This window comes from Nesoenas mayeri (genome assembly GCF_963082525.1).
Source record: "Nesoenas mayeri genome assembly, contig: SCAFFOLD_35, whole genome shotgun sequence".
Classification (NCBI taxonomy): Eukaryota; Metazoa; Chordata; class Aves; order Columbiformes; family Columbidae; genus Nesoenas; species Nesoenas mayeri.
In genome coordinates this window covers 433,168-447,570 of record NW_027659961.1, presented here as the reverse complement: position 1 = coordinate 447,570, position 14,403 = coordinate 433,168, and the positions used below count along the sequence as shown (strand labels likewise).

At 48.8% G+C, this 14,403-nt stretch overlaps 1 protein-coding gene across 1 annotated transcript; it reads left to right on the top strand.

The window, feature by feature from the left end:
- Positions 1-694: 694 nt before the first annotated feature.
- Positions 695-2,101, top strand: LOC308052595 (olfactory receptor 14A16-like; the record flags this gene model as incomplete). The annotated part of the gene is made up of 1 exon (XM_080364657.1): positions 695-2,101. The coding sequence occupies one exon, from the start codon at positions 695-697 to the stop codon at positions 1,634-1,636; it is 942 nt and encodes a 313-aa protein (XP_080220783.1). The 3' UTR covers positions 1,637-2,101.
- Positions 2,102-14,403: the final 12,302 nt, after the last annotated feature.

Below are 14,403 nucleotides of genomic sequence, written 5' to 3'. Positions count from 1 at the left end.
ATTTACAGGGAGCAGCCCCAGGGACAGACACACAGCTGCAGGTAGCACAGACATGGGCAGGGAGAGGGAGGTGGACCTGAAATGCTGGGGAGGGGATTTAGGACTCCCTGCAATCCCCTGCAGTGCAGACACATTTCCCAGTGCAACCCCTGGTCTCCTCTCCTCCCCAGCAGACCCTCTGCCCCATAGCCATGAGGTCCAGGTCACGAGTCTCCACCTCAGCAGCTGCACCTCCAGGTGAAGGGTTCCTGCAACGGGGTACACAAAAAAGGTGCTAAAAGTGCTTGCTCTCCAGTGTCATTATGTGAGTGGCAGCAGCACAGCCGGGTCAGGAAAAGGTTCCACAGCATGCCCGTCTGCCTTTTTGTGCTTGCTTTATTTTCTGGTGGAACTGCAGTGTCCTTCCGTTTCTCCACCTGTCCCTGCTGCTCTTGCTCTCTGGGGTTGGGGTGGCAGTGTGGGTCAGTTTTTGTTCTGATACCAATTTAGAGCGTCTTTACCCAGAGGTGCATTCATAGAAATATGATGTCCAAGCTGCATTTTAAACTCTATTGAACTGTTTTTCTCACTTGGTAGAAATAAAGAATGAGGTGAAACATCCCTCCATTGGTGAAGGGGTATTCCATGAGAAGCAGCCTGTCAACTTTCAGTGACTTTTCCTCCTTGCACAGGTCCTCATGCCCACAGGCAGCCAATGTTCAACAGCAGCTCCATCACCCAGTTCCTCCTCCTGCCGTTCACACACACACGGGAGCTGCAGCTCTTGCACTTCTGGCTCTTCCTGGGCATCTACCTGGCTGCTCTCCTGGGCAACGGCCTCATCATCACCACCATAGCCTGGGACCAGCACCTCCACACCCCCATGTACTTCTTCCTGCTCAACCTCGCCCTCCTCGACCTGGGCTCCATCTCCACCATTGTCCCCAAGTCCATGGCCACTTCCCTCTGGGACACCAGGGCCATCTCTTACACAGGATGTGTTGCGCAGCTATTTTCGTTTCTCTTTTCCATTTCAACCGAGTACTGTCTCCTCACCATCATGTCATACGACCGCTACGTTGCCATCTGCAAACCCCTGCACTACGGGACCCTCCTGGGCAGCAGAGCTTGTGTCCACATGGCAGCAGCTGCCTGGGCCACTGGGTTTCTCAATGCTCTGCTGCACACGGCCAATACATTTTCACTGCCCCTGTGCAAGGGAAATGCCCTGGGCCAGTTCTTCTGTGAAATCCCCCAGATCCTCAAGCTCTCCTGCTCACATTCCTACCTCAGGGAACATGGGCTTCTTGTGGTCACTGTCTCTTTAGCATTTGGCTGTTTTGTGTTCATTGTGGTGTCCTATGTGCAGATCTTGAGGGCCGTGCTGAGGATCCCCTCTGAGCAGGGACGGCACAAAGCCTTTTCCACCTGCCTCCCTCACCTGGCCGTGGTCTCCCTGTTCCTCAGCAGTGGCGTCTTTGCCTACCTGAAACCCTCATCCATTTCCTCCCCATCCCTGGACCTGGTGGTGTCTGTTCTGTACTCAGTGGTGCCTCCAGCAGTGAACCCCCTCATCTACAGCATGAGGAACAGGGAACTCAAGGAGTCTATAAGGAAAGTGATGACTGTTTACTTTTCAAAAGCTGTAATGAAGTGACCTCCTGCTTCTGCATGTCACTTGTAATATAACGCATTACTAGTTCAACATGAGTTCTGTAACTTTTGTGGTGTTTATTTTTTTTTGGTTTTAGGTGTTCTTTGATGTATTAATGCTACCCAGAAGCAAAATTATTTTTCATCTTATATCTATGTCCGTATCTACATGTCTGGTGTGATCCGTTGTCTTTTTCTAAATAAGGAGCTCTACTCTCTGTGTGTATAAATGAAATAAAGGACTCTGCACTGCCTTGTTTGCCCAGAATCCTCTCTCTGGGATCTCTGGGGCTGCAGAAGCCATGTCTGTGTGCTGAGGGGGAGTGAGCAGGAGCCACCCTGAGCTGGGTCTTCCTCCCACCCTGACCAGCATGAGCCTGCGGACTCACCCCATGGCCCTGGCCACCACAGCCCACTTGCTCTGCAGAGCAGCAACTCCAGGTTGGAGCTGTATGGAGTGTGGGAAGGGGGGCAGGAACAGCTGGCCAGGTCAGCACAGATCAGCTCTCTTGGGAAAAGGCTCTGTGGGGAGACGGGATGTTCCAGGAGAAGAGTGGGGCACTGTATGTGTGCAGGAAAGACATGGAAAGAGAAACCCTTTGCTGCAGGTGGCAGCTTGGGGCAGGTGGCCCTGGCACTGTGGCAGCAGGACCTTCCTGAGGATCTCCTAGGCCAAATGTCTCATGCTGTCCTGGGGAGCTACTCTGGACCTGGGTCTGCAAGCTGCCTGTGCTGGAGACCCACTCAGCTTGCTGGCTGGATGGACATTCTCACTGTCCTTCATTCTCACTGGACCCCACTGCTGTGGGAACAACTGCTGAGGTTGTTCATCCCTCAACACAAGGACACTGAATGAGTAACTCAGAAGTCAATATTTCCATTGTATGGATGAGATATGAGCATGGATATCATGTACATAAGATGAACCTGACTCAGTACAAACCCCATCAGCTATTCCTGCATGTTCCATGAAGGCCTGAATGCAGCTCTAGGATGTGCTGCCTTGAACTGAGGTCCCCATGTCCATTCCTCATGACGTGGGACATGAGGATGGCCATGCCTATGGATCTGGACATGCTGAATCATGGGGCTGCGGCCTATTGTCTGAGCCTTAACAAAGCCAAGTGCTGGGTCCTACACTTGGGTCACAACAACCCCAGGCAGCGCTAGAGGCTCAGGGAGGAGTGGCTGTAAAGCTGCCTGGTGGAAAGGGATGTGCCGGTGTTGATCGATAGCTGGCTGAATATGAGCCAGAATGTTTCCAGGTGGCCAAGAAGACCACCAGAATCCTGGCTTGTATCAGGAATGGTGTGGCCAGCAGGACTAGAGAAGGGATTGTGCCACTGTACTCAGCACTGATGAGCCCGCAGTTTGAATCCTGTGTTCAGTTTTGGGCCCCTCATCATAAGAAGAACATTGAAATACTAGAGAGAGTGCAGAGGAGGCGACAAAGCTGCTGAGTGTTCGGAGCACAAGTGTGATGAGGAGCGGTTGAGAGAGCTGGGGCTGTTCAGCCTGGAGAACAGGAAGATGAGGGAAGCCTTATCGCTGTCTACAACTGCCTGAAAGGAGGATGAACATGGAGGGTGTTGGTCTCTTCTCCCAAGTAGTAAGTGATAGGACAGTAGGAAATGGCCCCAAATTGCACCAGGGAAGATTTAGATTGCATATTAGGAAAAAAGTATTTCCTGGAAAGTGTTGTCAGGCATTGGAACAGGCTGCCCAGGGCAGTGGGGGAGTCACCACCCCTGGAGGGGTTTAAAGGTGTTTAGACGAGGTTCTCAGAGACATGATTTAGTGCGAGAGCTGGGCTGTGGTTGGACTCAATGATCCCAAGGCTCTCTTCCAATCAGAGTATTCTATGATTCTATGATTCTGCCTCAGATGAGAGTCCACAAAGCCAACTCAGTTATGGACACCTGGCACAACTCTGACATTTGTGTGTGTGACTCTGGGAACAAACCCCACTGACCCAGTGAGATTCACCTCAGTTGCCCTGTGATTCTGGATTGTGTTTTCAAAATGACAGTGCAATCGAGGAGGTCCTGGCATCTGTCAAACCCATCTTCAAGAAAGGCAGGAAGGAGAATGGGGAGAATCACAGGCTGCTGAGCGTGTCTCTGTCCCTGGGAAGGTGATGGGACAAGTCCTCCTGCAGCCATCTGCAGGCACTTGAAGGACAGGAAAGAGACTTGTGAACCAAAATGGGCAGGGGAAAGACAGGCAGGTTTTGTGTATGAAATTGTGCCAAGCCTTGGACATGGTCTCTTGTGGTGTCCTTATAGCCTGATTGATGCTGTTTGGGCTGAAGAAGTGGATGCTTGGTGGGAAGTTCACTGAAACATCAAGCCCAAACATCATCTGCGATGCAGTGTCCTCTGTGCAGTTAGTGTGTCATCCCCCAGTGACCAGCACTTGGGCCAAAACTGCTGAAGGTCTTTATTCTCCCCTCTGTGCTGTGATGGAGATGATGCAAAGCTGAGCGAAGACCTTGAAGAACCTCACCTGGTCACCCTGCTTTGGGAAGGAGAGTGAAGCAAGATATTCGGGCTCTCTTCAAATTTGACTGACTCTATGATTCAATGAATCTTTCCCCTGGACACGTTTTTGAATATAAAATATCTGCAGAGAAGAAAAAAAAAAAAAAAAGGCAGAAGAGGAGATAGAAATGATGTCAACATAAAAACAACAGTTACTGCAAAGAAAGTTTCTCCACTCAGACATTTAGAGGAAAATACATTTGTTTCATTTGATACAGGCATATTAATATCTTGTCAGGCCGCATGCTATGGGGAGGGGGATGGATGGGTTCGGTATTATGAGGTCAGCTGAGCCTCAGACACTCATAATCCAGTCAGAATCCTGTGGCTGTGAAGGGGACAGTGGGGTCAGTTCTGTGTCTGGAGGTGACAGCCCAGCAGCTGGGACATGGCTGGGAAAGAACCTCTGCCCAGGGGCCCACAGGTCTTACCCAGGAAGAGAGACGGGTTGTCATGCCCGTCCCACATGAGAACATGACGGGACATGGGCAGGGACATGGTCGTGTCTGTCAGAGAAGCTGAAAGGCCAGCAGCACTCATGGGATTTAGGAGACCATGGCGAGGTGACTTGTCTCTGGTCAGGTAAAAGACCACAAGAAGCCTAACGGGTTGGATTCCCTGCATGAAGGGCAGTTTCTGAGATGGTCGAGCTTTTCTTGATAGTGGGAAGAAGCAGGAAAGAGAAAAAAGAAGTCTACTTGGAAGGTGAGGACTGGATATGAGGAGTAAGAAATGTCACTGGAAGGGCAGTGCTGTTGGGCAAGAGGTGACCCAGAGGGAGCTGGATCAGCCCATGGTTTGTGTTCCAAAGAGCAGCCAGTGAGGGTGCAGACACAGCAGTGAAGGTGCAGAAATGCTGGGTGAGAGCAGGTGGGAAGCGAGATGGGTGTCTGCAGCCTGCAGGGAAAGAGGGGCAGGGGCAGCATCGTGTGGAACAGCCTGTGGTGGAGATGGCAAAGGGCGCTGTAAGGCTGGAAGGGACCCACAGGACCCAGGTCTGTGTCCCCTTGGCCAGGGCAGTTGTCTCTGCCACTGAGGCCCAGGAGAACACATTTTGTCCTCATGGCATTGGGGCCTCGGTGCCTCCTTGCAGCCCCATGGGGAAGCTGGAAGTTGTTGTCCCAGTGTTGTCCTTCCCTGGGCCTTGCACACACACATCCCACGGTCCCAGGAAGAGCCCTGAGCCGTGTGTGAGGGACAGGATCCCCCTTCCCATTGCCTGCAGGTCATGGCTTCTCCTTTCTGCTTCAGAAAGCAAACCAAGGGGTTTCTGAGCATCAGAGCTGAAGAAAAGACTCAAAGGAGACCTCATGGTGGCTACAGCTTCCTCACAAAGGGAGGGGAAGTCATTGATCTCTTCTCTCTGGTGAACAATGACAGAACCCAAGGGAATGGCAGAAGAAGGGAAGGTTTAGTTTTGAAATTAGGATAAGGGTCTTCACCCAGAACCTTACAGTGTTCAAGAAGAGCCTGGACAACGTCCTCAGACACATGGGGTGACCTGTGGGGTGTCCTGTGCAGGGACAGGAGTTGGACTCGAAGATCCTTGTGAATCCTTTCCAATTCAGGACATGATATGATTTTATGATTCTATGAAACATTAGGTTAAAAGTCCCTGTTTTCATTGTGCAGATCAGATGTAAACATACACATCATGTGCATGTCCACTGTGTGCATGTGGTGAGATGAACCCAAGGGAGCACAAATGCCATCAGCTGTTCTTTGGGGTGCCATAAAGGCCAGTGGGACAGAGATGGTGTTCAGGGGTCTCTTGCAACCTATGTTATTGTAGGATTCCATGAATCTTTTCCTTGGAGAGCTTTTCATATTAGAAAAGACAGAGAAAGAAGAAGATTAGGTGCAGAAGCAGAGATATAAAATGCCCCAGGGTAAATAAAGCAGCTCCTCTGAGGAACGTTTTTCCACTCAAACGCTTGATAGGAAATCTTTTGGGTAAATTTTATGAAAGCAGCTCAGTTTGATCTGCTCACACACTGGACCACAAGGAGGGTGATAGTGGGTACAATGCCGTGTGGTCACTTGTGTCTCAGGAACTCATAGTCCAGTAGGAAGCCAATGGGTGTGGAGGGCACTGTGAGGTCACTTCTGCCTCAGCAGGGATTGGCCAACAGCAGGAACATGGCTGGGAAAGGACTGTGAGGTCACACACACAGACGAGCAAGGGGGCCCAATCAGCATGGCTTGATGAAAGGCAGGTCCTGCTTGACCAGCCTGATCTCCTTCTGTGACAAGGTGACCGCTGAGCAGATGAGGGAAAGTCTGTCGTGGGCAGTGAATCCGCCACACGGGCTGTGGGTGTTGTGTCCTTAGACTGCAGTGAAGCCTTTGACACCGTGTCCCACAGCATCTCCTGGAGAAGCTGCAGCTCGTGGCCTGGATGGTGTATGTGCGATGGGTAAAGAACAAGCTGGAAGGCATTTTAGAGCCATTTGTCCCCTTCCTGTTCACATGGGAATCCCATGAATGCATCACTGCTCTAACCCAGTGTAGACAGGCACATGGCCTTCTCCACCTGGACCTCTCACCTCACCTGTGCCACTGGTTTCTCCAGCAGCCTCATCCTGGACTGTGGGATGCCAGAACAGCTCTCCCAAGGCAGTTTGACAAAGCCTTTTTTCTACACCTTCCCCACATCCCTGCTCAATGCCCTCATGTATAGCTTAAGGACCAGAAAGGTTGGGTACAAGTGGGACATTGAGAAAAGTGGTAAGGAAAGCTTCGAAGTGCACAGAGAGCCCATCAACAGGTTGGCAAGCTGTTATCTCTGAACAGGCCCAGAGGAACTGGACAGCATTTGCTGTGTCCCAGAAACTCACCTGGAAGGTTGGGATATGGAGAAAAGTTTTGGTCTGGGAAGGGACAGACAGGGGCTGGTGGAACTGGCTGGTGTGACCGTGAGACGTCTCTCCAACACCTCAGAAAAGTCCTGGCTCTCAGGGAGGCTGCATGGTCCTCTGAGAAAAAAAATATCAAAAATGACTTATCATGGAATCATAGAATAGTTGCGGTTGGAAGAGACCCTCAAGATCATCAAGTCCAACCATAACCTAAATCTGGCCCTAAAACATGTCCCAAAGCGCCCCATCTATCTGTGTTTTAAACACCTTCAGTGATGGGGACTCCACAACCTCACTGGGCAGTCTGCTCCATTCCTTCAAAACCCTTTCCCTGAAGAATTTTTTGCTAATATCCAATCTAAACCTCCCCATGTGCAACGTGAGGCCATTTCCTCTTGTCCTATCACTTGTTACTTGGGAGAAGAGACCAACACCCACCATGATAAGACCTCCTTTCAGGTAATTGTAATCTATAAGGTCTCCCCTCAGCCTCCTCTTTTCCAGGCTGAACAGCCCCAGCTCCCTCAACCGCTCCTCGTAAGACTGGTGCTCCAGACCCTTCACCAGCCTTGTCACCCTCCTCTGAACTCTCTCCAGCACCTCAATGTCTTCCTTGCCATGAGGGGCCTCAAACTGACCCCAGGATTCAAGGTGCAGCCTCACCAGTGCCCAGTACAAAGGGATGATCACTTCTCTAGTCCTGCTAAAGCTCTGATTGAATCAAGGCTTGAACACCTTGGTGTGACCCAGTTGGTGACAGGTTGGACTGCAGACTCCTGAGGTCCCTTCAGCCTCAGTTTTCTCATGATCCCATTGTGATGTTGGGCTGTTTTTCAGACTGGAGCAGAGCAGGCGATGATGGGGCAGGACCCACCTGTGCTGTAGGTGACCATCTAAACCAACATCCCAGCCAGGGAACCAGCCAACACCTCAGTGTGACTCGCTCTGGGCAACGTGTGAGGAGTCCTGGGCAGGGCAGGTTCAGAGGGCATGGGGCGCTGTGCAAGACACAACATGATCTTGGCTTCATGCCTGCAGGCCCATCAGATGTCAGTTGATGTCAATGAAAATTAAAATAAGAGGAACTGAAGACAAAGATCCTAAGCGAAGGAAGGTGTCAACTTTCTTTCTTTCTTTCTTTCTTTCTTTCTTTCTTTCTTTCTTTCTTTCTTTCTTTCTTTCTCTCTTTCTTTCTCTCTTTCTTTCTCTCTTTCTTTCTCTCTTTCACTCTTTCACTCTTTCTCTCTTTCTCTCTTTCTCTCTTTTTTTCTTTCTCTCTTTCTTTCTCTCTTTCTTTCCTTCTTTCTCTTTCTTTCTTTTTCTTTCTTTCTGTCTTTCTTTCTTTCTTTCTTTCTCTCTTTCTCTCTTTCTCTCTTTCTCTCTTTCTCTCTTTCTCTCTTTCTTCTTTCTTTCTCTTTCTTTCTTTCTCTTTCTTTTTCTTTCCTTCTTTCTTTCTTTTTCTTTCTTTTTTCTTTCTTTCTTTCTTTCTTTCTTTCTTTCTTTCTTTCTTTCTTTCTTTCTTTCTTTTTTCTTTCTTTCTCTCTCTTTCTTTTTCTTTCCTTCTTTCTTTCTTTTTCTTTCTTTTTTCTTTCTTTCTTTCTTTCTTTCTTTCTTTCTTTCTTTCTTTCTTTCTTTCTCTTTCTTTCTTTTTCTTTCCTTCTTTCCTTCTTTCTTTTTCTTTCTTTCTTTCCTTCTTCCTTTCTTTCTTTCTTTCTACTTCTTCATGTATGTATTTAAGTATTTATGTATTTATCTATTTATTTACTTATTTACTTGTTTATTTACTTACTTATTTTCTTATTTACTTTTTTACTTATTTATTTGCTTGTTTATTTATTTATTTATTTATTTATTTGCTTTCTTATTTACTTATTTATTTATTTATCTATTTTAAAGTCTTTGCATGGGGAGTCTCTTTTGTTTGGAAAGGAAAGATTTCTCCAGAACTGGGATGGATTTAGGACACAAATGTCTTCAGCTCCAGGGACACAAACACCTGATGCCAGTGTAGATGCCCCGGGAACCCCTGCCCAGGCTCCACCTGCACTGCACGGTGCTCTGGTCTCCCCAGGTCCTGTGTGATAGATGCCAATCCCAGGCCAGCACCTCAAGTACACTGGGCCCCTAAAATGGCCCTGGTTGTTTATGGTGAGACACCTGATGACGGATGTCTGCCAGGAAACGTGCACTTTATTGTTGCTGTTTTGTTTGTGGTTTGTTTTGTTGTTTTTATTGCTGTTTTGGTTTTGGTTGTGGTTGTTGTTATTGTTTATATTAGTTTAAGGGGGGTTTTTTTGCTTTGGTTTTGTGAGGATTTTGTTTATTTTGTTTGGTTGATTTGTTTGTTTGATTGGAGATCTTTGTTTAGTTGTTTTTTTAAAATATTAATATTTAAAAGAAAAAAGCCAAAATGGGAATTATGGGTAAGTTTAATAAGAGAAGGAGAAGAAATATTGGTCTTCCCCTGTACTTCTATTACCAACACTCTAGTGTCTCATGTCCCTCGTCATTCAGGAGTTCCCACCTCTCCTGATTCAATGTCCCTGTCCAAGGACAACTTTCCAGCACTGTCTGGACGTTTGACCTTCCCAGTGCTCTCAGGTTTCTCCTCCACTTGCTCTTTGGTCATTCAGTGGCCTCTCAACTGTCTGGTTTCTGCTTTGAGCTTCAGGGAGTTACAAATTTGCCCCATTCTTCAGAATTCTATTCACATGACAGTCAACACGTTCATTGTGTTTATTTCTATCCTCTCTTGTCTCTCTGTCTAAAGCAGTTCTTGTGTGGGTGTCCCTTGTGGATGCTGGACCTCATCAGATCCACTTACACACACAGCTGAGGAAAGTGTTTTGCTGTTGATTGAAGTGTGCAGTGTTTGCACAGGAGAGCAGGTGGAGCTGGTGCACAGGAGCTGCAGCATCTCCTGCAGAGCTCAGTGGAGAAGTCTGATGGAGGAAAAGTGATGCAATCTCTGGTGGCCAATGAGGGAACCGGCAGACTGGGGGTGGGGGTGAGGAGCCAGGTTATCCATACAGTGTCCTGCCTCAAGGGCTGTTCTCCTGCCTGTCCAGATGTCTTCAGGAGACCCTCGGGATCAATGTCCAGTGTAGAATGCTGCTGTCACTTCTTCTACACACTGAGAAATGACAGAAAATACCCTTGAAAGAAAAAAACCCTCCTTCATTAAATCTTCTTTGAAACCTTCATCAGCAAGTGTCCCATTGAAACCTCTCCAGTTAGTTCTACAAGTCTGGAAGATTTGAAGAAATTACAGAAAGAAACATCGCTCGTTAGGGCTTTCTGTGTTTTAATGAGCCCCATGGCGTATTTGGTGCTGAGACCATGAACCTCAGATACCAAGCACAGACTGAATAATCTGCTCAAGAAGTCCAAGCCAGAAGAAAACTCCAAAGTACCTCGAAGCATTAATGGACCCACTGAGGGCTGTTACTGACAAAGCCTCCCAGGGACTCGTTAGAGCAGATAATTGGAGGCAGTGATTGGATCAGGCACAGGCAAAGTGCAGCAGCTCTGATGCTGAGAAAGCCCTTGGTTTGTCTGATGAAGGACAATGGCCAAGCCTTGAGCCTCTGCCCCTGGAAGGGAGATCCTGTCCCTCACGTGTGGCTCAGGGCTCTTCCTGGGGCTGTGGGGAGTGCGATGCCCAGTGCAGGACAATGGTGTGACACTCCCTGGGGGTGCAAGGAGGCAATGGGCTGCCATGGCCATGACAACCATGTGTCTCCTCTTAGGCCTCGCTGGCAGGGACATCAGCCATAGTCAAGGGGACAAAGACCTTGACTCTTTCAGGGACATCCAGCCTTACCAGTGCCCTTGGCCATGTCCACCATGGTCCATCCTGCACTGTCCCAGGCCTGTGGCTGTTTTCCCACAGGCTGCAGACACCCCGTGCGCTTCCCCACCTTGTTCTCAGCCCAGTGTGTCCCCACCTGTGCTGCTGTCTCTCCATCCTCACCGGCTGTTTCTGGAAACACAAAGCCATGGCTGATCCAGAGTCCTGAATGAACACAGCACTGTGCTCAGAATGACATTTCTTGATCCTGAGCTCCACTCTGGACCTCCAGAGCTGCAGTTTCTGATAGTTTTCCTTTCTCATGCTGTTTCCCAATAACAACAACAAAAAATTAAATATTGACACCATCTGGGAAAGTGATTTTCAAGATTTCTGAAGCTACTACTGCCCTTTCTTGTCATGGTTTTACCACAGCCACCAACTAAGACCAAGAAAGTTGCTCACATCCTTCTCCCAGTCCCCACGTGGGATAAGGGAGAGAACTGAATGGAAGGGGAGAAACTTGTGGGTTTAGACAAAAAATTAATGAGACAATAAAAATAATACACTACTACTACTAATATACTAAGATATACATAAAGTAAAATATATGATACTAAGTGCAATCCCCCAAAGAACTCGCATTGTGCTGAACAAGCAGCCCAAAAGAAGAGAGCACCCTGGTCCTGAACAGCTGATCCAGCAAGAGAAAGTACAAGTGCAAAAGGCAGAGAGGCCCAAGGGCCAACTGAAAAACAGCAAAACATCATAAAACTGAACTAACACTGAACTCCCAATGGAATGGAACTGCTTAACAGAACTAACAGAGGATCCGGAAAACGCAAACGAATTGGCTGGAAAATGCGTCTCCAGCTTTATATCGAACATGACACTCATGGTAGAGAAGAGCTTGTTGATTGACCTGGATGACTCCACCACTCCCCTGGGCCGCCTGTTCCAGTGTCCCACAACCCACAATCAAACCTGTGCTCAGACCCTTCCCCAGCTCCGTTCCCTTCTCTGAACTCACTCCAGCGCCTCAATTCTGATGGGTCCAAAACTGACCCCAGGATGTGAGGCGCAGCCTCAGCACAACCACGGTCCTGGTCCTGCTGGACACTCTATTCCTGATACAAGTCAGGATGCTGGTGGCAGTTTTGGCCACCTGGGCACACGTTGGCTCATGTTCAATTGCTGTCACCAACACCCCCAGGTCTCTTTCCATTGGGCAGCTTCTCAGCCGCTCTTCCCCAAGCCTGTAGTGTTCATGGGGTTGTTATAACTCAAGTGCAGGATCCAGCACTTGGCCTAGTTGTACCTCAGACAATTGGCCTTAGCCCAGGGTTGTCAAACTCATTTTCATCAGCCCAGACGTGTGGCTGCAGGTCATGACCATGGCCACCAAATCATGGTTGGAAGTCACCACCATGGCCACCAACCACCCATGGCTATGAGATGCCACCATGACTACCAGCACCAGATGTGCAGTTCATCACCATGGCCACCAGGTCATGGTTACGAGTCAACGCCATGGCCACCAATCTCCCACAGCCATGAGATTCCACCATGGCCACCAGCCATGTGCTTGCAGGTGACAACCATGGTCACCAGGCATGTGCTTTCAGGTTGTCACCATGGCCACCAACCACCCACGCCCATGAAATGCCACCATGGCCACCACGCATGTGCTTTCAGGTTGTCACCATGGCCACCAACCACCCACGGCCATGAAATGCCACCATGGCCACCAGCCATGTGCTTGCAGGTGACCACCATGGCCATCAGCCATGTGCTTTCAGGTTGTCACCATGGCCACCAGTCACCCATGGCCATGAGATGCCACCATGACCACCAACCACCCACGGCCATGAGATGCCACCATGGCCACCAGCCACGTGCTTGCAGGTCACCACCATGGCCACCAGCCACCAATGGTCATAAGTTGCCAGCAATGCTCATGAGTTGCCACCATGGCCACTAGCACCAGACATGCGGCTGCAGGTCATGACCATGGCCACCAGAACTGCTCAAGTAGGAGTAGTGACATTTATACAGTCCTAAAATTACATTCGGTCCTTTGAAGGCAACCGTGAGGCTGATGTGGACCCCAGTGAAATGAGTTTGATAGCCCTGCTTTAGCCCATCGATCCAGCTGGTCCAGATCCCTCTGTATGGCCATCTCACCCTCCAGCACATCAACAGTCCCACCCAACTTGGTATCATCTGCAAACTAAGTGTGCACTCGATCCCCTCATCCACATCACTGATAAAGAGACTACACAGAACTGGCCCCAATACTGAACCCTGGGGACACCACTCATGAGCGGCCACCAGCTGGATCTGACTCCTTTCACTACAACTCTTCAGGCCCAGCCCTCCAGCCAGTTCTTTACCCAGCAGGAGTACACCTGGTCAAGCCATGAGCAGCCAATATTTTTGTTTTATTATTTTGTTTCATTTTATTTATGAATAAATACGGTATTTAAAATGTGTATATACCTCTCTATATATGTATATTTGTATACATTTTATATAGATATGTATAAAACCAGAGAAATTAAATATACATAACCATTATATTGTACATATAAAATGGGTAACACCTTCTCCAATAAGACATAATGGAATGAAGAAATAAATTTTAATGAGAGTAGAAAGAAAAGTACAAGGATGGGTCCACATTCCCCACTTCATCAAGTGCCGAAGCACCCACAGATGTGTGGGGTGGAGGAACTTCCAGAAGGTGGGAAGCACACAGGCAAGTTGGATCATGCCCAAGGGCCAAGATCCCCCAAGGGGGCCACCAATGGACCCTCAGCGCAAATCCTTTAACATACAAAGAAAAGCCCAGTCCTGTGAGCTGGACTGGAAGGTCCCCACATTGAAGCCCAGCCCAGCAGGACGGGCCTTGCAGGATTACTCGGTCAGACTTCGAGCTCCTCTCGATGCTGCGAGACACAGGGAAACTGTCTGTGAACATGGAAATCTAGGAGAAAACACCAGCTTCAGAAAAACATGTGCATGGGGACAGTATGGAAAAGACCCAAAGGGGATCTCAGAAAAGACCACGTGAAGCAGAGGAACTTGTCAATGAACTGATGGCCCACAAACTGGATTTTGAGGTGCCAGAGGAAGGGTGGTGGGGAACTGCCTTTCCCCATGGTTGTAGGGGATCTTACAGCTGCTTGTAAGGGCACTGTGGGGTGCAGGCTGGTGATAAATAGGTTTCCTTGTCCTTAGGATCTCAAAGGGCATCTCAAAATAGACCACATGAAGCAGAGGAACTCGCCAATGAGCTCTGAACCACAAATTAGATGTTAAGGTGCCAAACAGAGGCACCCCCCTGGTTGTGTGGGTCTCCCAGCCACCTGTAGGGCCAATGGGGGGTGCAGGCTGGTGATAAACAGGTTTCATTGTGTGACAACCTTGAAGTGCTCCCCCCATCCTTAGCAGAACAAAGACCTTGTTATGCCTTACACATCTGGGTTTTGTTGCTTTGGGAGGAAGAGCTAGATGACACCTCGTCTTTCCCGAAGTTTTATGGCCATGGAGGCAGAAGATAAGGACAATTAACAGTGTTGCT